The 23,113-nt window shown below is 45.6% G+C and overlaps 1 protein-coding gene across 1 annotated transcript in view; it reads left to right on the top strand.

Moving 5' to 3' along the window:
- The window catches only part of LOC120848855 (teneurin-m-like), a 65,865-nt gene extending 44,039 nt beyond the window's left edge, over nt 1-21,826 (top strand). Inside the window, 11 exon segments of the mRNA XM_042289912.1 lie at nt 213-489; nt 1,319-1,586; nt 2,258-2,398; nt 3,047-3,296; nt 4,898-5,133; nt 7,080-7,237; nt 7,335-8,376; nt 12,575-12,840; nt 14,382-14,690; nt 15,371-16,973; nt 18,760-21,826. Of these exon segments, the coding sequence (XP_042145846.1) occupies nt 213-489; nt 1,319-1,586; nt 2,258-2,398; nt 3,047-3,296; nt 4,898-5,133; nt 7,080-7,237; nt 7,335-8,376; nt 12,575-12,840; nt 14,382-14,690; nt 15,371-16,973; nt 18,760-19,673 (5,464 nt within the window). The 3' untranslated portion in view covers nt 19,674-21,826.
- Nucleotides 21,827-23,113: the final 1,287 nt, after the last annotated feature.

Raw genomic sequence — 23,113 nt, 5'->3', positions numbered from 1 at the left:
TATAGAAACTTTCTTAGGACTTTTTGTGATGCACCGTTTTCTATTCTCAGCCCCCTACCTGTCTTCTTTTGACTTCCTAAACAAAGGGGCGGCAGAATTGTTTTACTAAAAGAGATATTAATGCAAATCTTTTTTCATGTCATTATCATTGCAACTGTCAGGCAGCATCACTGCGGTCAGACCTTTACACTCCACATTTTTTCTTTCTTTAGGTTTGACCTCATGGTCAATGGTGGTGGCGCAGTGACGCTGCAGTTTCGGCGTGACCCCTTCGGCCTCCATGAGCGTACAGTCATGGTCCCATGGAATGAGATTGTGATTGTCAACCGCGTTGTCATGAACATCGACAGCGCCAAAGCCCTGGACCATCGGCCACTCGCCTGCACTGACCATGACTATGACACAATGAAACCCGTTGTCCTCGCTACCTGGAAGCATGGCTTCCAAGGAGGGTGCCCAGAACGAAGCGCTGTCCTGGCCGAGTCACAGGTAGGCTTTAATTGCGACCATGTTTGGCCACCTGTTTGATTAGATCAGGAGTCTAAAAACTTTTCGATCATGAGAAACCTCTTATGGACTTGAATAACAGCAGCTGAGAAATCCCTCCCAGCCTTGGCATCGATTAAGTAAAGCAGTGGAGAAACCTATATGAAGAGAAACTGAGGGAGAGGAGAAAATGAGAACATAATGTGACATCAAAAGTGGCAAGTTCTGATTGGAAGGATTACTGGGTAGATGCAAAGGCTAACTTCCTTAGTCTATACCCGTTTTCTTCCTTCAGAGAAAGAGAAAAACAACATTGTCTTTTCCTCGCACAGGGTCTGGCGCTCAAACGCCAAACGCCGGTCTCCAGCTTTTGAATGCCAGACTTTGCACAAGACGCAGACAACACCCTTATTTGCTGTTATTGGAGGAAGACAGCGGGCAGAAAGAAAGGAAGCTAGCCTTCGCATCTACCCATTGGCCTTCCAATCAGAGCACAACTTTGTGACGTCGCCACATGCCCTCGTCTCCTCATCTACCTCAGTTCCTCACCCCAGAGATTATGTAAACAATATTGTGAAACAATATAGGTGAAATGAAATATAAACTGGTGTATATTTGAATATGGGACTTGATTTTATCAGCTACATAACTTCTTGATTAATGAATACAGCTATTCATAACTGCACTTTTAACGTTTGGGGCCCTACAACATCAGTACTTATTTGTACAGTCAAAGTTGTCTCCTACTGCCATGCTTCTTTTTGTTCGTGTAGTTTGAATCTGGCTTGTCACAACCCTCTTCGTTTTGTTAATGCTATGTTTTGCATTTCAGGTCGTACAGGAGAGCATCGCCATTCCTGGAACCGCCCTGCACCTTGTCTACCACAGCAGCCGTGCAGGTGGCTACCTGTCCACCATTCAGCTCCAGCTCACCCCAGAAACCATTCCCCTGACCCTGAGGCTTATCCACCTCAAGATTTCGATTGAGGGCATCCTTTTTGAGAAGAAGTTTGAGGCTGACCCAGGCATCAAGTTCACCTATGCCTGGAATCGAAGGAATGTCTACCGACAGAAGGTGTATGGCGTGGCCATTGCTACAGGTGGGCAGGCTTTCATTGTCTTCTGTCAAGCAATTGGCAATGTACATGCACTTTGCCATGTTGAGCCCACTGCTGCTTCCGTAATCTGGTGCCTAGCTGAGGAGCTGTGGAAGCAAACAAATCTTGAGATTTAAAAAGGTGTTCTCCAAACCCAAAAATATCCCATTATTTTGAAGTCCGAGGAATATGAGATGTTCTGACTTCAAACTTTTTGCAGAGAATCATCTGGTGTTTTGCCGTCTTTCTCCTCAGATATTAGAGTGATGCAATGGTAGATGTTTCACTGTGTTGTCGGTAAAGCATATGAATGTTCCAAGTAGCCCACATTATAGATCTAATTTTATGTTTTTGAATAATTATCTTCAATTCTGATGCTATCAAGGAAACAGTATTATACCGGGTAGATGACACAGCTGGAGAATATCCTCATGATAACCTCATGACATTGGGTCCCATGGTTTTCCTATGGATATTGTGGAGAGGTCTGCAGGAGTACCTGTTTTATCAGCACTGTTATAAAATTCAATGGCTAGCTCCTGCCCCTAAACAGAAATGAGATCCAGCAGTAGCTTCTAAATCTTGTGGGCACATTCCAAACCACCTTTTTCAAGTTTGAGCCAAGTTACAAGGGTATGCTGTAGTATTGACTCTGTTTTCTTACTCTGTTTCAGTGTATGTTGGCTATGAGTACAACAACTGCCCTGCTGTTATCTGGGAAGTGCAAGCAACCCAGGTCAGTGGCCACGACATGAGCATTTCGGAGATCGGCGGCTGGAATCTGGACATACACCATCGGTACAACTTTCATGAAGGTACAAGTGCTTTTTATTTATAGCCAATAGGCACTTCTGGTGAAAGCTTTCTACTTTTCTTCAAAAGGCATGGATTTTGTTTTTTTCATGAAATTGGTACAGAGACAGAAAAGTACATAATCTTTACGAAATACTCCCTCTAATAAGTTGTGCCTGCCACATGCACATTGAGGCATCTGCTAAGTATTGTCCTTCTGGGACGAGAAAAATATCTCGATTTGTTTCTTTTTTTTTAACAAATTAAACTAGTAGAATTCATTTAAATGGTATTGCTAGCTGGACAAAAAAATTGTTTTTTGTTTGCAAATAATAATTTGCAAACACATGTGCACATGAGTAGGTTCCGTTTAGAGATTCTGCTGCAAAGAGTCCATGATGAACACAGTAAAGAAAGATGATGCATTATAGCAGGTGACTGTTGTAGGTTGTCAACAAAAATGCAATGTAATAGAATCAAACTTTCAAGCAAAAATAAGTGTCCAAGAAGCAAATATAATGGAGGAAGTGCATCCACATGGTTTTGAGATTGATAAACTATAATGGTAATAATGTGGCCTTAAGAAAGCGATGTGGCTATACCTGGTCTTTACATCTGAATCTTCCTCAGGGGGTAAGATTTAATCATTATTTTTTCCTTTTTTTTATAAGGTATCTTGCAAAAGGGAGATGGAACCAACATTTATTTGAAAAACAAGCCGAAAGTGCTCTTGACTGCCATGGGAGACGGACAGCAAAGACCACTTCACTGCCTCCAATGCAATGGCCTGGCTAAAGACCAGAGACTCCTAGCTCCAGTTGCTTTGGCATCCTCTCCCGATGGCTCCATCTATGTCGGCGATTTCAACCTCATCCGCCAAATTACCATTGATGGGAAAGTCCAAACCATTGTGGAGCTCAGGTAAGCCTCCTTTTCCACTGGTTATTCCACTGTTTATTGTGACCCCTGGCAATGAAGAATGACAGTGGAGAATATTCTTGCATTGAAGGTTGTTCTTTGTGATTTTCATTCATTTTTTTCTGATTGTGATTAAAATGCATGTTTTTGTTCATATAAGTATTTCTTTTAGATAACTTCGACGATTCAAGAGTTCTCTTGAGTGACAACAGGTTTTGACAGAAGAGTGATCAAAACGACAGTTTCAAAATGGGCACCGTTGTATTCAACACCACTGCTTTTAGTGACTGCTTAAGGGGGGGACACTACCCAGAAAAAAATATTTTCTGCAAAAAAAGTTGATTTTGAAAAAATGCCATATTTACATCCACCAGCATCTAGAGAGTATTCCCAGAAAGTTTAATTAGTTTGCACTATATAGTTATTTTTTTATAAATTATTTTTGGTTCATTGATGCTAAAAAAAAGGTAGGGGTTGGAGCACTTTAAATGCATTTATCTCCGTTCCACTCTTCGGCATAAATTTCACTTTAGGAAAACTATCGTTTTCCTATTGCACGATAGAGAATTATTCTTAGGTGGTTTTCTGGAATGGAATTTTGTGAGGAACATGCCTGGCTGGTTTGTTTGGTTACTTTAACAATATTTTATGCTAAAAAACTACATTTGTAAAAAAGTGCAGACATGAAAAAACAAATGTAATCTTCTTAAGGAGTTATACTTATGAAAAACAATGCAATATAGCTAAATCACTAGCTGGGGTATGTGTACGGGCATTCCTATGACTATATTAATTACACATAAAAATCACAAATTTGTATTTTATATTCAAAATTTTTCTAAGCAAACACGCTGACTTCCATATTGTAACATTTGTAACAAGTTTCAGAAAGTGACATCAGACAATGAAATTTGGCAGGGATGGGCTTGCCACTCATATGAACTTTGACTGCAAATTTGAATAAAATCAAGCACGCGGTACAGAAGTTGACTTTTCTGGGTAGTGTCCCCGAATTCGCAGTAGTTAAATAGGTTTTGATGATGTTTTAGTTTCATTCATTATTTATAGCATCGTACAAAATTTCGAAAATGTGTGCACATGAAGAGCTGGAAAGAAACTCCAGATATTGTCTACAAACATTATGCTCTTCTGGATTACGTATTTCATTATTTTTCCTTTATTTATGCAATCAAGTTATTGGTATATTTGGCACTGAGAAAACTACAGCGGCAGAAATGGGAGATCAATGTATTGCCAGTTTTTAGGGCAACTACTAGTATTTAGTAGCTAGTAGTAGTAGTAGCTAATTTTGACTTCGATGGTACCCGAGTGTTGTCTGTATTTATATTACTACTAGCGCTGACATTTTTGGCTTTGTCCTATCATTTTATGAATGCTGTTGAAAATTACTTTTTTAATTTTTTTATTATATTATTTTTTTCCTTCCCCTCTGCTACTGAACAATGTAGACGGCTGGTGGAGCCTTGTCAGGCGGCGTCAGATCTCCGTTTGCCCCACCAGCCAAGGCTACTGAGTCAAAATAAAGTTTATTATTATTAAAGCCTGTTATTATTATTTTAACTCTTCGCTTTCCTTCTTTGCAGTGCTGCCCAGGTTGCGTACCGATACCATCTGGCAGTAGGCCCCACTGACAGCAGGCTCTACATATCTGACCCTGAGCGCTACCAAATTCTACAAGTTGTAAGCTACAAGGACATTTCAGATGTGAAAAACAACATAATGGTTGTGGTTGGAAATGGTGCCAAGTGCCTTCCCGGCGACAAATTGCTCTGTGGAGATGGTAGACCAGCAAGAGACGCCAAGCTCGCATATCCAAAAGGTTTGACAACGTTTCAAATGTTTTCTAAGAGAAAAAAGAGTGAATCAATCTTAAATATGAGCCTCCACTAGCTCCTTCGCACCCTAACTTTTTGTTAGTGAATAACCTTTGATAATACTGGTTGGCTCTTAATTACCTCAATGATTGCACCAAAGTATTTTTAGTCTAATTAATCTTGTCTATTTTAGAGCGCAGCTCTTAGGGGCCCGTTCCCGGCTTGAGCGGCGTCGGCGTCGGCGTAACCAAGATCATCCCAAGGTCACGTGGCCCCCAAGGTCATCCCAAGGTCACGTGACCCCCAAGGTCACGTGACACCTAAAGTCACGTGACCCCCGAGGTCACGTGACCCCCCCCCCCCCCCCGAAGTCACGGGACGCCCCCAGGTCACGTGACCACCCCCAGGGTCACGTGACCCCCGTCGAGGTCACGTGACCTCCCCGATGACGTCACCGGTATCCGCATCGTCATCATCACTGATGACGTCATCAGTGACGTCACTGATGACGTCATCAGTGATGATGACGATTGACGATGCAGATGCCGGTGACGTCACTGATGACGTCATCAGTGATGATGACGATGCGGATGCCGGTGAGGTCATCAGTGACGTCACTGATGACGTCATCAGTGACGTCACTGATGACATCATCGGCATGGTCACGTGACTCCCCAAGGTCACGTGACCCCCCCAGGTGACTTCACCCCCCAGTACCCTTTCCTCCTCCTCCTCAAGAGCTGCGCTCTAATTCGGGTTTACAGGGAGTTGTAAACGGCTTTCACTTTTTTAAATGATTTAATCTTGTCTATTTTTATCCTAATTAATCTTTTTTAACTAGAATCACTTAACATTGACTCCTGTATATTAAATTGGAATCATGCCTTTTTAACTAACCACCTATAATTCGTTACTGCTAATAATACGAATTCGCGTTTTTTTCCAGTCACCTCGGGTGCCCACATTTATCGGTGCTTGGCTCGCTACTCTTTCTTATTTCCCTTAATCACTTGGTGCAGAACTTGTCTTCTATTCGCCTCTTTGCCGACGATTGCGTATTATACTGGAAAATAACCGACATATCTGGCACTATTCTTCTACAATCTGACCTTAATCGTATATCACTTTGGTGTAACCAGTGGCTAATGGAACTAAACACTGACAAATTCAAATCAATGAGAATGTCACATGCTCAACCAGTGTGTCATACTCATCAACAGCAATCCCCTCGCTTCAGTGTACGTTTACAAATATCTTGGTGTTCATATGACTTGTAACCTTTCTTGGAAGATTCATATTGAACACATAATTAACAGTGCTAACTGTATGTTAGGATTAGGACTGTATGTTAGGATTAAAACTAACCCTGTACGAAACCCTCATCCGTCCGAAATTAGAATATGCTGCTGCTGTGTGGGACCCCGCTCACTCGTCACTAATTGCTCTTATTGAATCCATTCAAAACTGCTCAGCTCGTTTTATATTTACAAACTATCATCGCACTGCCAGCGTTACTACGTTGAAAAATACTTTAAATCTGTCGTTACTAATTCACCGCCGAAAAATCTCTCGTTTGCGTCTTTTTATAAAATATTTCCTCAAAATGTAACCCTTCATCAAAAACTAATTACTCCACCATTCTACATATCTGCTCGCATTGATCATAGCCATAAGGTTGGTATTCCAAAGTTTAAAACTTCATTATTTCAATATCCTTTTATGCCACAAACATCTATAGACTGGAACTACCTTCCCGCCTCGATTGCTAACATCACGGATATTGTTTTGTTTAAAGATGCTATTACTAATATCTGCAGTTTATAGTTAATATTTTACAGCTCTCTCCCCTCTCCAATGGGAAGAGAGCTTAAGGGTATTTAAAATAAATTGAAATAAATAACTATTGCCGAATGAACTAGTAACCTGCTTTATCATCTTTCTTTTAAAACAGGCATCGCAATTTCAATGCACAACGAGCTGTATATTGCCGATGGAACCAACATTCGCATGGTGGACAGGCATGGCATCATTCATACACTCATTGGGGACCATTACCACAAGAACCACTGGAAACCCATCCCTTGCATGGGAACATTTTCACTCACTCAGGTAATTCTAGTGAGCCTCCTGCATCATGGAATCCAAAATGTATCTTCTTTTCATTTTAGGAAGCACGTACGACCAATATTATTTTCTCGAATTTCAGGTGAATCTAAGATGGCCAACGGAGTTGGGAATCAATCCTCTAGACAATTCTCTTCACATCCTGGATGATCACATGGTGCTGCGGCTAACCCCTGACAAGCGAATCAAGATTGTGGCGGGGCGACCTCTGCACTCTCCGTCGGCCTCGGGCCGCGAACGAAGCGACTTCGCCACCGACGTTTTCCTGGAGGCACCGCAAAGCCTCGCCTCCGCCCCTGATGGAGACCTTTACATCGCTGAGTCGGACTCTCAACTCGTGAACCGCGTCCGAGTCCTGGGAAGTGATGGCAGGATCGCGCGCTTCGCGGGTGCCGAACTCAAGTGCTCGTGCCTCGAGCTCAATTGCAAGTGCTTCGACGAAGACCATTACCTGGCTTCTACGTCGAAACTGAGCACAATCTCATCCATCACGGTAAGCCCCGACGGTTTGCTCCACATCTGCGACCAGGGCAACTTGCGGCTCCGCTCCGTGACAGCCTCGCTGCCCAAGCCCAACGAGCAGCACCTCTACGAGATCTACTCGCCGGAGACCCAGCAGGTACACCTGTTCAACCGGCACGGCCAGCACACTGCCACCAAGCACATCCTCACCGGAAAAACCGTGTACACGTTCTCGTACAACGTAAACACCAGTTTCGGGAAGCTGAGCACCGTCACGGACGCTGAGGGCAACAAGATCTAGATCCTCAGGGACCACAGCAACCACGTGAAGACGATTGAGAACACGCAGGGCGGCAAATGCCAGCTCGAAATGTCGAGAATGAGGATGCTGCACAGCTTCGTGACTCCGGACAACTTCAAGACTGTGTTCGACTACCACGGGAGTACCGGACTGGTACGCAGCAAGATTGACAGTTCGGGGAGGTCTGTTGTCTATGGGTATGACGAATACGGCCGCCTCACCGAGGCCATCACGCCGAGTGGTCAGACGATCCGGCTCTCGTACAACCTGAGCACCAAGGGAGCCGCCGTGACGGTGACCCGAGACTGCAAGGATCCAGTGTCGTTGCTCATTAAGGGTTTCGACGTCACCACCCGCATCGGTGAGTTCAGCACCTGTACTCCATTAGCGGGTGGAAAAGGGGCGATTGTGAACCGGCGCCGTTTGCAGTACGATAACGATCCAGGATTAATTTTTAGCTTTTTTTTTCCAATGCGCAGATTTATTTTAAACATAAACAGAGGGACTCTTAGATTAATTTTTTTTTTGTTCTTGTTAGAAACATGGTTGATTTAAATGCCCTTTGTACCGTATTTTGATTTTCTTATGACTGAAAAGTTTTCTAAAAAGAAATAACGCTGGTGTAGTATGAAATGACTGTTAAAAATATGGTTCTTTAAAATATCCCTTGGTCCATATTTTGATTTTCTTATGACTAAAGAGTTTGCTAAAAAATCTAATTTAAACTATACATGGAGCATGTTCCTCTATTTGGAACCACTTAAATTTGTTTTCATTTCGGCCGCCTTCTGGTTTTATTTGGGAATATAAAACATTTTGTTTTACCCAATTTAGTATGCCCTATAATTTATGGTTGTATGGCCCTTCAAAATATTTCCTCCAAGCAGATTGTTTAACGATATTTTGATGCAGCAACAAGTAGGTTTCCCCAGCAATTTTAAGTACAGTGTGTAAGGTGTCGCACATCTTCACTTGTTTTGATCCAGTGCTACGAATGGTGAACCACGTAACTATGTACTTTTATTTTAATTGGATGGCCTGAGCACTCTTGAGCACGTCAACAAAGGAGAGAAAGGCATAAAGCGCAGCCCGTATGGTCTGAAAACTGAACTTGTTCTCTAAAGCTCGCTTCACTGCACTAGTACTCTCCTAGTGGGAAAGCACTAAGAGTTAGACGACGCACATAATTGTAGTGTTACCCGGGACAGAGGTGACAAAACAAACAACAACAAAAACAAACAAACGTCAGGAAGAAGTCTCAAATACAGCTGAAATTTTATTGCTACATACTCCATTTATATATATAGCCTGAACAAGAAAGGGAGGAAATGGGGAACCAGGGAAAGGCAAGAACCCGCGATTGACACACTCTCAAGAACAAAACACAATACGAACACTACTTGCATCTGTCAGTTTGATGTCAAAATCACGGTGAAGCTGGAGTTTCCAACAGTTTCTGTCTCTTTTTGTAAGCCATTAACTGCCCATCTGTGTTTTTTTCTTTTTTTCTTCTGGCTCTATAGACGCTTTCAGCGAGTCAGTTGCTCGAGCTGCCACCAGTCGGCGCGCCCTTCGCGCGCTTTCCGGACCGCCATAGCCGACCTTCAGTTTCTCGCTGTTGCTCCGCGTTGTGTGCTGCACAGGCCACTACCGGAGCTTCGTTTTCGTGTCCTTTTACATTCCGCGTTGAAATCTTGCATTTTCTTTAGGTCTTTTCTATACTAAGGACTTTCATTTAATCATTTGATATTTATATTTCGACATAGCTCTTGTATTTTCTTAGTTATGGAATGGAATCGGACAGCGAATGGGTCGACGATACAAGATTATGAGGCTTCAATGACCATGTAAGTTCATCTCATTCTTACGTTTTGGTCGCTAATAAAGGGCAGTCAACACTATTGCGACATATGTAAATTGCAACTGCCGCAGTAAGGCTATCACAGTCGTGCTTCTCGCTGCATGTGCGCGCTCGTTTCCGTAAAGCCGACCCGCATGTAAGCGATTTAGCGTGCGACGAGACGAGCAGCGGAGATTTTTCACTGTCGCTCGTCGCATTGCTCGGTTTTGGGATTTCTAGAAAACGTCGCTCACCGTCTTGGTCGCTTGCTCCGTCGCTTCCATTCGGTTTGCCTCGTCGCGCGACTGACTGAGCGACAGCGAAGCGCCAAATCGCTTACATGCGGTTTATACGCAATTAATTCCCATGCACACAGCACTGAAGCACTGGCGCCCCGATATTAAGTATAAACTGCGTGCCAGCTATTCGGCGAGCAACGAGACACGCGACGGTGACCCGTTTCGCTACCGCTCGGGCAGTCGCACGACGAGGCAAACCACATGGAAGCGACGGGAGCAAGCGACCAAGACGGTGAGCGACGTTTTCTAGAAACCCAAAAAACCGAGCGATGCAACAGGCGACAGTAAGAAATCTTCGTCGCTGACTCTCGTCGTTGTCGCCGTCGCTCGTCTCGTCGCACGCTAAATCGCTTACATGCGAGTCGGCTTTACAGAAACGAGCGTGCGCGTGCAGCGGGAAGCACGACTGCGATAGCCTCTCTGCGTCAGTTGAAATTTGCATATGTCGCAATGGTGTTGACTGCCCTTTATTAGCGACGAAAACGTTAGAATGGGATGAACTTACATAGTCTCTAAAGCCATAATCTTGTATCGTCGATCCATTCGCTGTCCGATTCCATTTCATAAATAAGAAAATACAAGAGCTATGTTGACATATAGATACCAAATGATTAAATGAAAGCCCGAAATATAGAAAATACCTAAAGAAAACACACGATTTCAACGCGGGACGTAAAAAAACGCGAAAACAAAGCTCCGGTAGTGGCCGGTGCAGCACACAACGCGGAGGAACGGCGAGAAACTGAAGGGCGACTATGGCGGCAGGGTCACGTGACGCCAAGATGGCGGCGCCCATGAAATGTTGCCTGAAAGGGTCTATATACACATTATTTTTTCTCTTTTTTGGCGGTGGCATGGTACAAAATAACTTACTCGTACCTGACCACAAAACATACATAGGAAAAACTATGAAATACTAGAGATGAACACTATGAAACCGTAGAGTCAACCCAAAAAGCGTCACCTTGTTTTCGTTGTAAGATATCAAGAGATTTTTTTTTTTTCTAAGTGTGCCAGCTCTATGTAGGGAAATAATGTTTCGTGGTTAGTGTTTTCTTAGCATAAAAGACCCCACAAATTTATGACAGCCGTTATGTATTTGTCTCCTTACGAGAGCGTATAAGGTTTTCCAATAGGTGCGAGTGGAAAAGTGACAAATGCGGGCGCACCCCTTTGAGCGGCTCTACCATGCACGCATGAGTTTGTGAATTGATAGCGCCTGCCGAGACGTGCCCTTATAGAATTGGTTTGGCTCCGACCAATAATAAAACAAAGTGTATGGTGTCTTGGAGAGACCAGAACCGTGTTTTTAATATCGTAAAAATGATCTACACATTGACGAAAGCGGAGACTTCACCAGATTGTAACGTTAGGGGTTGGGACAAAATTACAAAGTTTTGTCCCTTTGAGATATATTGCTCAAATGGTTTAAGCTATTTTCGCAAAATTTTGATTAAAAAATATGGCCCGTTTCTGGCAGCAGGCGCTATTTGACTCCATGCATTAGCGGGCTTTGTTGGCCATCATTTTATTATGAAACAATTTGAAAAGAAAAGTCGCTTATAACTGTCGAATTCGTTGACAGCAGGTCTTGAAACTTTGACATCCTATTAAAACAACTAGGGCTATATCTTGACGGAGACTAAGTTTTCGTCGCTGGGCAGTTTACTTTTTTCAATGCAAAAAAAATTATTTGTTTAGTTTGAACTATCTGAAGATGTAATATTCACGCCGTTCTGTCTGGTACCCTCACGTACGCTAACGATGTCTGCTATCAGGGCGGGTATTTCATGCCATTGTACACGTTTCCAGCGCAATTACCATCCGGGCGAAAAATCTCGAGCAGCTGGGCTCTGTACGCGTGCGAGGCATTCGATATTTCACAAAAGATGCGTGCTGCGCATGCGCGGGACGGGTTCCACAACCCACTGGACAAAGATAGCAGCGCCCGCAAGGTAGTTGTTGGAATTAAAACTTTTGCATACGAAAAAGTAACGCGAACCTCCTCTCCAAGTGCGGAGACCCTTCGTTTCCGCTTTCGCGTCCTTTAACAACACCTCTCTCGATAACGAGGTCGTAATGCTGAGTCATCTACGTCAACTAGAAAGTCAACTAGAAAGACTTACGTCGGCGTTCGACGGAGACTCGTCTTCAATGTGACGGTACGAGTCACAGCGGAACGCTGGCACAGCACTCGTCTCTTTCCACTCCCGGCACGCTCGGCAATGGTGTCGCCTGCTGTGAGGGGAAAAATAAATATTTGAAGGTGAGGGTGTTGGCAAAGAGGAGAGCTGAGTACAATGGTGCGCGTTACTTTCAGTATAGAGGGGCCTTAACGGGAACGGTCTACGAGTCCCTCGCTTTTCGGACATCATTACCGCCACGTCCGTCTGATTTTACGGCGGGGGTCTTGTCCCCAGGCCTGTCCGAAGAACGAATCACCCAGACTCCGGACGGAAGCATGCTGCTGATGGCCGAGGACGCGAGCTCGCGAGACATGGAGACCGTGGCGAGCCCCGTCATCACGGACCTGAGCCCCGTGCTGGGAGAGACGTTTCCGGTGCCTGCCAAGCTGCGCACCATCCTCAGCGACGACGTCAGCCAGCGCTTCGAGTGGCGCTACTACCTGCGCCGAGAGGGCAAGGGCCGACAGAAGCAGATCATGCAGGTCGGCAGGAAGATGAAGGTCAGTCATAGGGATATTGCTTTCGGCTCGGGGGAGCGGCAGTCACTGCCCTCTCTAGGGAAACTTGTGTATAGTTGGTTATAAGTTGAGAACTAAGTAGATGCTCCGGCTTCCGGGCAAGCTTTCCGCCTTGACTAACACTTCGTCACACGGGCATTCAATGCACGGCTGAAGTCAACGAGAGCGTGCTGGAAGAGGGGCATCTACTTGGGTCTTAATTTGTCACCGACTAATACAGACCCTGTTCATATGGATATTCAACCATATAAACAACATTTTTGAGAATTTACTCGGTAAATACTTGCTTACGTGGCTGAATATCAAATAACATTCACATTACCCACGCTTTTTTTGGGGGGGAAACAGAGGTATCCATTTTACGAGACATCACTGTAGTATACTCGGTTTCACCTTATAATTGGCAGACCGCACGAGCCATCCCAGCCAATCCAGCACTGTGAATGAATCACATGACTAGGCGGCACGTCCGTCGCTGCCCCCCCCCCCCCCCCCCCCCCGGACGGTCATGTGACACTCACACGGCATTGGACTACTGACTTTGATGGCTCATAGCTTCTACTGTGATTCATTGTAAAATAAATGACTGTCAGAATAGAAAAGACTCTAGACCTGTAGTATTTTCTTGTTACTCCAGCCAAAATGCGAGTATGCTGTCCTCCGTCGTGCTTTGGCTCAGCTTGTGCTCAGATTTCGTAGATCATGCTCGCCTCTTGCCAAACGTGCCCGACGCTGAAGTCTAGTCCGGGAGTTAGCTCCTAGTATAAAATCTCGAGGCTCGTCAATTCTTTTGATCTCTATGCATGCAGTTAAGTGAAGATTCAAATAAAAAAAATATTAAATTTTTTCTTTTTTTTTTAGGTGTTTGGTGTTTTGTTATTTTGATATCCTTATTTACATTTATTTTGAGAAGGGGGCCTAGCCATCTCACCTTCATTGTATTCTACTCCAGCTTTTATTTTTCACATATAGCTACTAAAACAAATTTCTCTCGGCTAAAGTGTGTCGCTACATATCTCTGGTATTATTATTCGAACGCGTTTTTCTTTTTTTATAATTTTGAAGCATCTTCACAGTTCGCGCACTGAAATATTCGTTCTTAATATTGTCATATCAGAATCAAATCGGGCATGCTTATCCTTCAGAATATGCGGAGTGCTACGCTGTAGGTTTTGTTATAAAATATAATTATTTTACGACGCTCTTTTAAGTGTGTTGTCATGTCCCACGAGTGCGCAAGAACTTTTTTTTCTTCTGCTTGTGCATTACATTTAGAATATAAAAAAACAAGCTATGTCAAAACAAATACCATATTTATAAACGGAAGCCATGGGACATGGAGCGTCAAATGTTAGAATATGAAACGCAGTCGAAAATTAAACAATAGGAGCATGCTGAAAGTTGTGTCACAGTGAAGGAACTCTTCAGCTCTTTTTTCTTTGAGTTTAAAATTTTGTATGACATTTCTTGAGTGAGTCCGGCTAGTTGCATGTTATTCAAAAAGGACATTGCTGTTTCTTCAGGTGAACGGAGACATCCTTCTCGCCATTGAATTTGATCGGGACCAGTACAGCGAGACTCTGTACGACAAAAACCAGATCGGGCTCCTGACCGTCCACTATGACCCCCTGGGACATCCCTTGAGCTGGCAGCCGACGCAGAACGTCACAGCTGTCACTCTCGAGTACGACCGCTTCGGTCGTCTTATCCGCTGGGAGAGGGGCCAGCTCAGCGAGAAGTACTCCTTCGACATCCGCGGTCGCCTCGCCGATGTCAGATACGCCGACGGCAGCGGAATCATGTACAAGTACGACGATGGACCCATCAGCGTGGTAAGCAGCGCTTCTGGTAGAGCTGAAAGAAACAGTTACGCTAAATTATGAGTGGAGCATTTTATTTGCTTTGTTAAAACTTCATCAAGATGCACGGGAGAGTCCTTGTGCTTTGCCAATGTTTAACAATGCAAAGTACTCAGCCACTTTTTGTCTGGAGACAGTGTAGATCACGCACCAAGTGCTATTTCTATAGACCGACATTTACAAAGTATGGAAATGTGTGGTCAATCCGTACACCGGCGAAAAGAATGAGATCTGCGTTGATAAAGTCATATTTTCGAAAAATATGAGGCGTCTCTCTCAAATAACAAATGCTATGACTGCAAAAATGTCAGCTTAAATATTTTTAAATTACTAATTGAGGATATTGAAGATCAAGTGCAAAGCAAGACAAGCAACCATATCAGCTCCGTGTCTACATTAATATTTTGAGCCCAGAGTGGTACACTAATAATTTCCATTTAGGGTTCGAAGTTTTCTAGATTAGTGAACAGTAATGAGATTGAAAAACACGCTTCTGAATAATCAGCTTCTTTGAAAATGTTGACATTCATGGATCCCTAGGTTTATTTTGGGCATTTCTATGGTTATGCACTATGGCTTACGGAATTTATGCAGTTATTTTTTTTTTCACTTATAAGCATCCAAATCTCTAACCTTACGTTGCTTTTTTGCAGCCGACTGAGATTATTCTTCCCAGCGGCAGCCGCTACATCCTCCAGTACGATGTTTCTGGAAGTCTCCAAGCAGTGATCACTCCAAACGGACACAAGCACGAAATAGCCACTCAAACCTCGATCGGATTCTACAAACTCCTGTACCTAGCACCAGGCGTGGGACATCCTTATGTGCTCCACTTCAACGATCGTGGCCAGATGCTCGCAAAATTCTTCCCCAAGAACAAAGGAAGAGTTGTCTTCACATACACAGAAGAAGGACGGCTCGAGAGTATAATGTGCGGGCCCGAGAGGACGGACTTCTACTACCACAACAGCACAGCACTCGTCAAGAGCATCACAAAGAACGTACCTAGCCTGGACTTCAGGGTCGACTACCGTCACCACGGGTCGCTTTTGAAAGAAGAGCGCCATCGTTACAATAGCCGAAGTGGACTGGACGGCGCCAAGTTCCGCTACCAGTACGATGCCAGGCTGTCATCCGTCGAGGTTGAGATCAACGGAAAGACCTCACTGACAACTAAATACCGCTACAACAGCGAGTCTGGTGTTCTGGACCAAGTTCAGCAGTTCCTGGTGCATCGGCCCAAACTGAACAGCATCTTCATTCAGGACGAAGCCAGGCAGTACTCGAAGACCATCGGCACAGACACGTACGGCAGGCTAGTCGTGTTGGCCATAACGTTGTGGAACAAGGAGATCTTCTCGCTCGGTCTGCAGTACGACAACAGGAGTAGAATCAAGCATGTCCACACTAAGATTGGTAAAGATGGAAGCAGCCATGCAAGCAACTACACTTACACCGTGGACGGCTTTTTGGAGGAAGTGTCCGGAGCGCAGTCTTGGAGATTTATCTATGACATCAACGGCAACATGAAGTCTCTTTGGGAAGGACCTCGGCAGATTTCGCTTCGTCACGACGACGGAGACAGACTCATCGGCTACGGCGACATTGAACTCTATCTCGTGGATGTCCGTGGCTTCATCGTCCAGAGGGGAGAGGAAAAATTCAAGTTCAACGCTATGGGACAGCTCGTGCACGCGTTCGAGCTTCACCAGTATGAGGTGCAGTACGTGTACGATTCTCAGAATCGCCTTATTGCCCGCAAGGACCACAGGGGTAACATCACGCAGTTCATCTATGCGGACCCCCAGCATCCGAAGGCAATAACTCATATGCACTATCCTAAGGACTCCCTGACATTTGTTCTCATCTACGACACGCTGGGCCACCTCATCTACATGCAACAAGGGAATAACAAGTTCTACGTTGCCTGCGACCACCTGGGATCACCAGTAGCTGTGTTCAGTTCGGAGGGCGGCATCGTGAAAGAGGTCCAGCGGAACCCTTTCGGAAAAGTGACTTACGACTCGAACCCGGAGTTCTTTCTTCCGGTCGACTTCCAGGGAGGCTTGAGGGGTCCTGTGACGCAGCTGATTCATTTCGGCGGGAGAGTGTACGATGCCCTCGGCGTGCAGTGGCTCACACCTAACTGGGAGAGTGTGCCTGCACTGCTGCAGAAGCCGTACGACATTCATCTGTACAGGTTCCACGGGAACGACCCTATCAATCCCGTTCGAACCGAAGACAGACATCTTAATGGTGAGTTTAGTAGTGCTTCCTCTTAAAAGGGACACTAAGGTATATTTTTAGATTGTCTTTTTATGGACGCAAACTCAGTCTATGCGCCCTAAGTCAACACCGCCTAGAATAATCGAGAGGCCTGTGAACTACCTCATCTTCTTTCATGAAACGTCACTATAGTAGGGTGGCGCCAACTCACCAATTGAGTTCGACGCCGAGCGCCTCTGACACATTGATTGGAAACGAGGCACTTCCGAACGCTGACGGAGCACTCTTGTCCAGTCTGAGCTTGTGCCCAATCTCACTTTGATGACGTTGAAATGCTAGTGCACAGGCCCTCCTTATTCTAGGTGAAGTTTCCTAAGCATTGTAGAAAACCCAAAATTTCAATCATGCAGCCTTGTTTTTTTTGTTTTTTTTTAATAGCGCAATTATACTTTGTTTGACCTTACATTTGGACGCAATGGACGCTACGAGCTATCCTAGCCAATCCCGCTCTTTGGACGTAGCCTTTGATACACTTTTGCCGCGTCGCTGTGCCCCCTCTCCAAGATCATGTGAATCACGTGGCCTTGGATTGGCTCCGATGGCTCGTAGCATCTGCTGCGCTTGGACTTAAAAGCATCGCGATCACCCTTTTTTCGCGATATATCTCGGAGAAAGGGCACGTCGCGACGTTTGGTCGCGTTTTTAACAAAAAACAATCGATATTTCTTTTTTCACCGTACTAAAAGGGCGAAGCTCATTGCATCGCCCTTCCACTCTATTTCCCTTTTGACGGGACGAAAACAAATCTAACGAGTAATCGGCAATGATTCGCTACTCAAAAACGAATGAAATTGCATTACAAATGACATTCTCTGAGATGTAATGGGTGAATTACTAAATTACGAAAACAAAGTAATGGATGACAAAATAATTCCGTTGTATGTAACAGATTACTGTCATGTCTACTCAAGTCACCCATTCGTTGAATGAATCAACGTTCAACGAAAAAACAGATTCGTTGAAGTGTCATCACAAGATTCCTTGTTTAGATTTTCCTACGTTCGTTTCATAGCATGCATTTTCTTTCCAGTCTGTTAAAACGCCTGCATCTTTATAAATTAAAAGTTTTGGTAACTTTTTTTTATGATGGAGTAAACATGGTTCAAAAGCCAATTTCACACCTGACGATGCTATATAAAGATTATTGTCGAACCAAATAGGACTGCCGCTCAATTTGGCCAATGGGATGTAAAATTACGCATTTACCCTTATTTTTGTTTATGTTTAAGTTTTTCATGTCGCTTACCCTTCGCTCATGAGTCATAGGACATTATTATAGGGTGATGAACCACATTTCATCCGGTGAACGGTGCACGCCTCTTAGAACCGCATTTCTGTTTGTAAAACATGATGCAGACTATAGTCACTGACATAATGCGAACGGCATGGCGTCTCTTCTGAACGACCGGCCTCCAGCACGCTCCATGCCTTCCGCCATGACTGGCTGCACACTCGAGAGTCGAGATGCATGAGACGCCGAAGCGCTGTCGTAGGTACGGAAAACAGACGCTGGAAGGGGGCAACTGAGGCACTTCCCTGACGTTCTCATCTTATCAGTAACTAAAGAAGTTCCCGGCTTGACGGCTGAAGCATCAATCGGTATCAATCGGACGATTTGACGTCACATTCAGTCTGACCTGTTCCTAGCTCTTTTGCTTGAGGCTTGGTGGAGAACTAAAGGGCGGACTTTGTTTTGTTCGCTTTCTTTTAACACTATTGTGACAAGCCCGATCTTGTTTCTACTTCCCTTTCTCAGACCTGCCAGACTGGATGGCAGCCCTGGGTTACGACATGCGCCGCGTCCTGGTGGTCCCCCAGACCAAGAAGGCTCCAGACGAGGACACCCGAGTTGGTGCTCCGGTGCCAAAAACCGTTCCTGTCATATCGGGTCTCAGCTGCATTGCGGACATTGTGGCCGCCGAGTTCTACCGTTTCTCGACTGTGCCCAAGACGGCCGTCAAACTGGACAACAGTTTCCAGCGCCACATCAACTCCCGCATCTCCAACTTGCCGTCAGTGCTCGGCGACGGCATCCTGTTATCAAGAGAAGGACCCAAAGCGGTCGTCCACGTCGTCAGCGAGTCCAGCCCGATCCTACGTGACGTCATGGTCGCCATCTTTAACGACACCTTCATGGCCGACCTCCGCTTCTCCCTCCACGGTCAGGACTCATTCTTCTTCGTTCAGCCTCAGCTCTCCAAGGCTGAAGAGGACTGGGTCCAGCTGGGACGACTGGGCACCATGTTCAACATCACTAAGCACGTCGTTGACAGCGGAGAAAGCGGATCAACGTCCGGCGGCGGCAAGAACCAAGTGGACATACGGATGCACAGCACAAGCGTGGTGCTGAACATTCGTTACGGTGCCACTTTGCACGAGGAGAGGCACCGGCTGATGAGACATGCCCGCAGAAGAGCCGTTGACGACGCCTGGACGCAGGAATTGGAGTTGCTCAAGAATGGCCACAAAGGATCGAACGACTGGACCAAGAGCGAGCGGGAAGAGCTGCTGGTCAATGGCCTGGTGGCTCGGTACTTCGGCACCGACGTCCACGACATAGAGAAATACCCGGAGCTGGCCGACGACCCGAGCAACATGGCCTTCAGGAAGGAGAACTCCAGGAAACGGAGAGGCAAAACAAGGAGGGCGCGGCTGAAGCCTGATGTCTGAGGGGTGCTTCGAGGGACTTAGTTTTCTATTGTTTTAATACTCTTGTCCTGGCCCGCTTGAACCGTTGAATACTGTGCAGTTTGAAGCGGGAGGAGACAACACTGATGTGATGTCGTCGTTGTCTGTGGTCATAAGGACGCCTCTATTTTTGTCCGGCATCATCCGGGAAAAGTTCAACTGAAGGAAACAGTATAGTGTTTTTTTTCCCCTTCCAATACACTTTTTGCGAAGAGTGATGCGCGGGCGTCGTCACAAGTTTACATTGCTAGTCTATTTGCTACATTATTTGTCTTTATTTCGTACGTGTACTGCTTGTCGGTGTTGTCCTCGATGTATTATAACGGGGAACACTCGCTATTTTTGTTACGTTGTTATTGCTTATTTACGCGTCCTCTTCGACTTCGCGAAGAAGTCGCAGGTCAGGCCCGTGGATTGTGTTCACACATCGTGCAATTTTTATTCATATTTTGTTTTTTTGTTATTCTATTAATGGCTAAATTTGCGTTGAAGCGGACCCAGAAATCTCAAATGTACCATAGCAGCCTCTGAATGCCCATCCTCCATCTCCGCCGCCGTTTTGTTTTTCTGTCTGCACTTGGCATCCGGGAGGATGGCACGCATTATACGTTCCGCTATGGGCATTAACAGTCCTCTTCGACGGTTAAAGTTGGCGAGGGCTGCGTTCACCACACCTTGTAAATATAATATTACCTCGTGTCTTGTCACAAAAAACAAGACATTCTCGTTTGTGCGTGTGTGAATGGTGTCTCCCGCTGGCGCGAATCGCACACACTCGGTCCATTTTCAGGGTATTTCGTGGCCCCGCATGCCGTGTTCGCTAGACGACACGGCGGAGGGCTCTATCTGTACATTATCCCAACGTTTCCATCCCCCGCGTGGTGATTAAGGTGAAGTAAATTAATTTTTATTTTCGACGTTTGCGGATGGACTTTCACACGCATAGATACACGACGGCTGTGGTGAAACTGTGAAAGGTGCTTCTGAGAACGTCAGGCGGTTCTCGGCTTTGCCCAGCGGCACAGCCTTCATCTGCTCTGTACGTGGCAGTACGTGGGTGTGCAGTTCCGTGAACTGAAGTGCCTTACGATGATGTTTCCCGAGTTTTTTTCTCCTACCGTTTGGCCACTTCGTTGTCTCTGCTAATCTCCCCGATCCGGCTCATGTCGGAACAGCCCTCGTCTCACGTGTCTTCGCCCCGCGTACCCTGGGGGGGAACTGTACAAACACGTGGTTCAGCGTCAAGCAACCTTGTACCTCCTATCAATCATTGCGGTGACGTCAGTGGGACGCTGGGAGACGAGCGCCAACATGGCGGCACATCGACTGCTGCGACACTCCAAAAAAATACTCGAACCTCTAAGGGTGTGTGTGTGTGTCGTCAGAGGCTCTTGGGCTGCCTCTTTGCCCCTCTTTTGCCATTTAACAATATTTTCGGGATTGTACTGGTTGTGTACCATACAAAACACAACTTGAGCCTCGTCCAGTTAATACAAAAGAGGATACCATCGGAAAGTACGGAAATGACGCTCCTGCAGAGACTTCCGTTGCTTAAAAAGCCACGAGGCGTTTGCAGTTGTCTCCATCAAAATGTGCCATAGCCACTGTAAACGCAAGCCCCGTGACGCGAGGAACGTGTTGTAAGAAACCGCGTGCAGTTTCGGCCAGTTTCGGTCTTTGACAGGCGTGCTTCTAGATGTTCCCTCACCCCCACGGTTTCTGATGCTTCTTGTTTCGTTTATTCCGGGGGTCATGACGACGTAAACTTGGTCCTCGGAAAATACGTACCACGCTGCTTGGAAACGCCCTTTTTCGCCGTGCGCTACGCTACTTCCTACAAGCAACATCTCGTGTGTGTGTGTGTGCGCGTGAGAGTGTGTGCGCGTGTACCGACTGAGTTCTGCGACTCCCTGTCGGTCGTCCGCCAAGTTTATCGCTGCTTGGGGTGAAATGACGTCGTCGTCGTCGACCGGATGTACATAAGTTATGATCTGAGACCGTGTGTGGCATCTATATTCCGTGTGATAACACCTTGTGAGATATGGCGTGACTGTGAAAGAGTCGCGGCGAGATTATTAAGATTTGTACTTAATCTATAATCGCAAATAAAAAAAAAAAACTGTTTACATACTTAAAGGGGTAGTGAAACGAAATTTTGGCGCCGATCTTGTTGCATAAATATGGGCTAGGGACAGGCACCACCTCGGAAATATAACTATTGCGCTGTAAAACACAGGAGAACTAATTTTAAACATAATTAAACAATTTCAAATTCTCATCTGGTGGATGGGGGGAAGTTCTCGTGACATCACTTGTGCCAAAATAGCAGCGCCGTTCTGCGGCAATACGGCGTGCCGGCAGAATTCGCCTAGGCCTGAACGCGTTTGCAAAGCCTTGGTGGAGAACGCCAAAGCGTAGTTGGCCACAGTGAGCTCGTTCTCGTTGCGGCTCTTTCCACGACACGGCCCTGACGGCCCGAGCATGCTTCTGGCACGGCCGGTATTAGTTGCTGCGAGTCGCGAGCTGCGAGCCGACGTTAAAAAGGATATGTTTGAACTACGAGGGTGTTAGCAAGAGCCACGCAAATGCCAAATACCTGTTCACACTCGGAGCGGACACGCGCGTTTGATCGAAGTGCTGGATTCGCTCTGTTAGACCGCGTTTCGGTAAGCGCTTCTGGACCGATCTTTTACGATTGCAACTCGATACTGACATGACACTCGGCAAAGAAAGGTTAGACCGACACTGACGTAGCGTCGAGTCAGAATAAAAATGGCATACAAATAACAGAGTGTACATACCGAGTTGTCAAGGTAATCCGCATGGCGTTTATTTGAGCTCTATATTACACAAAACAAGGAGATAGAATCAATGAGAGTCCCTTTTCCGACGACAGCGATCGTCACCGCTGTCTCGGAAAACAAGGAGATCGAGATGACTAGGGGAAAATATTGACGTCTGAAATTTAGTTCAGGGATCAAACTACTCATCCGGTAAGGGTCCACAAGGGTCGCGCGGGCATATTCCATTCAGCAGGCCAGCCGGTCATGGACAGACGGTCTTGGCCAAGGACCGCCGGAGCAACGGTGCGCCGAGTCGATGTTGCTGCTAGGCCTACTATATTCTGCCGAGCGGTCGGCAGAATCGTGGCTGTTGTAGCTCTTCTCGTGTGTTTGTGGATCCTGCGTTCTTGATCGTCGTGGTCTGTTTTAAGTACTCCTTCCTTTTTTCTTGCTGGTTGAAGTCGGGACGCACGAGAAGAGCACGAAGAAAAATAAATGTCCGTTGGTGGCCGATACCAAGTAACTGAGCGACGCTGTCGGCCTTGTTGATTTGATCGTAAAAAGTGCGTAAGACAGCTTCGGAGCTGTCGTAGAATTCTGTCGTAACCTGCGCAAAGGTTACGACAATTTCGTTTCGAG

This window comes from Ixodes scapularis, unplaced genomic scaffold (genome assembly GCF_016920785.2).
Source record: "Ixodes scapularis isolate PalLabHiFi unplaced genomic scaffold, ASM1692078v2 PGA_scaffold13__105_contigs__length_92229423, whole genome shotgun sequence".
NCBI lineage: Eukaryota > Metazoa > Arthropoda > Arachnida > Ixodida > Ixodidae > Ixodes > Ixodes scapularis.
This window is presented reverse-complemented; position numbering and strand designations above follow the sequence as displayed.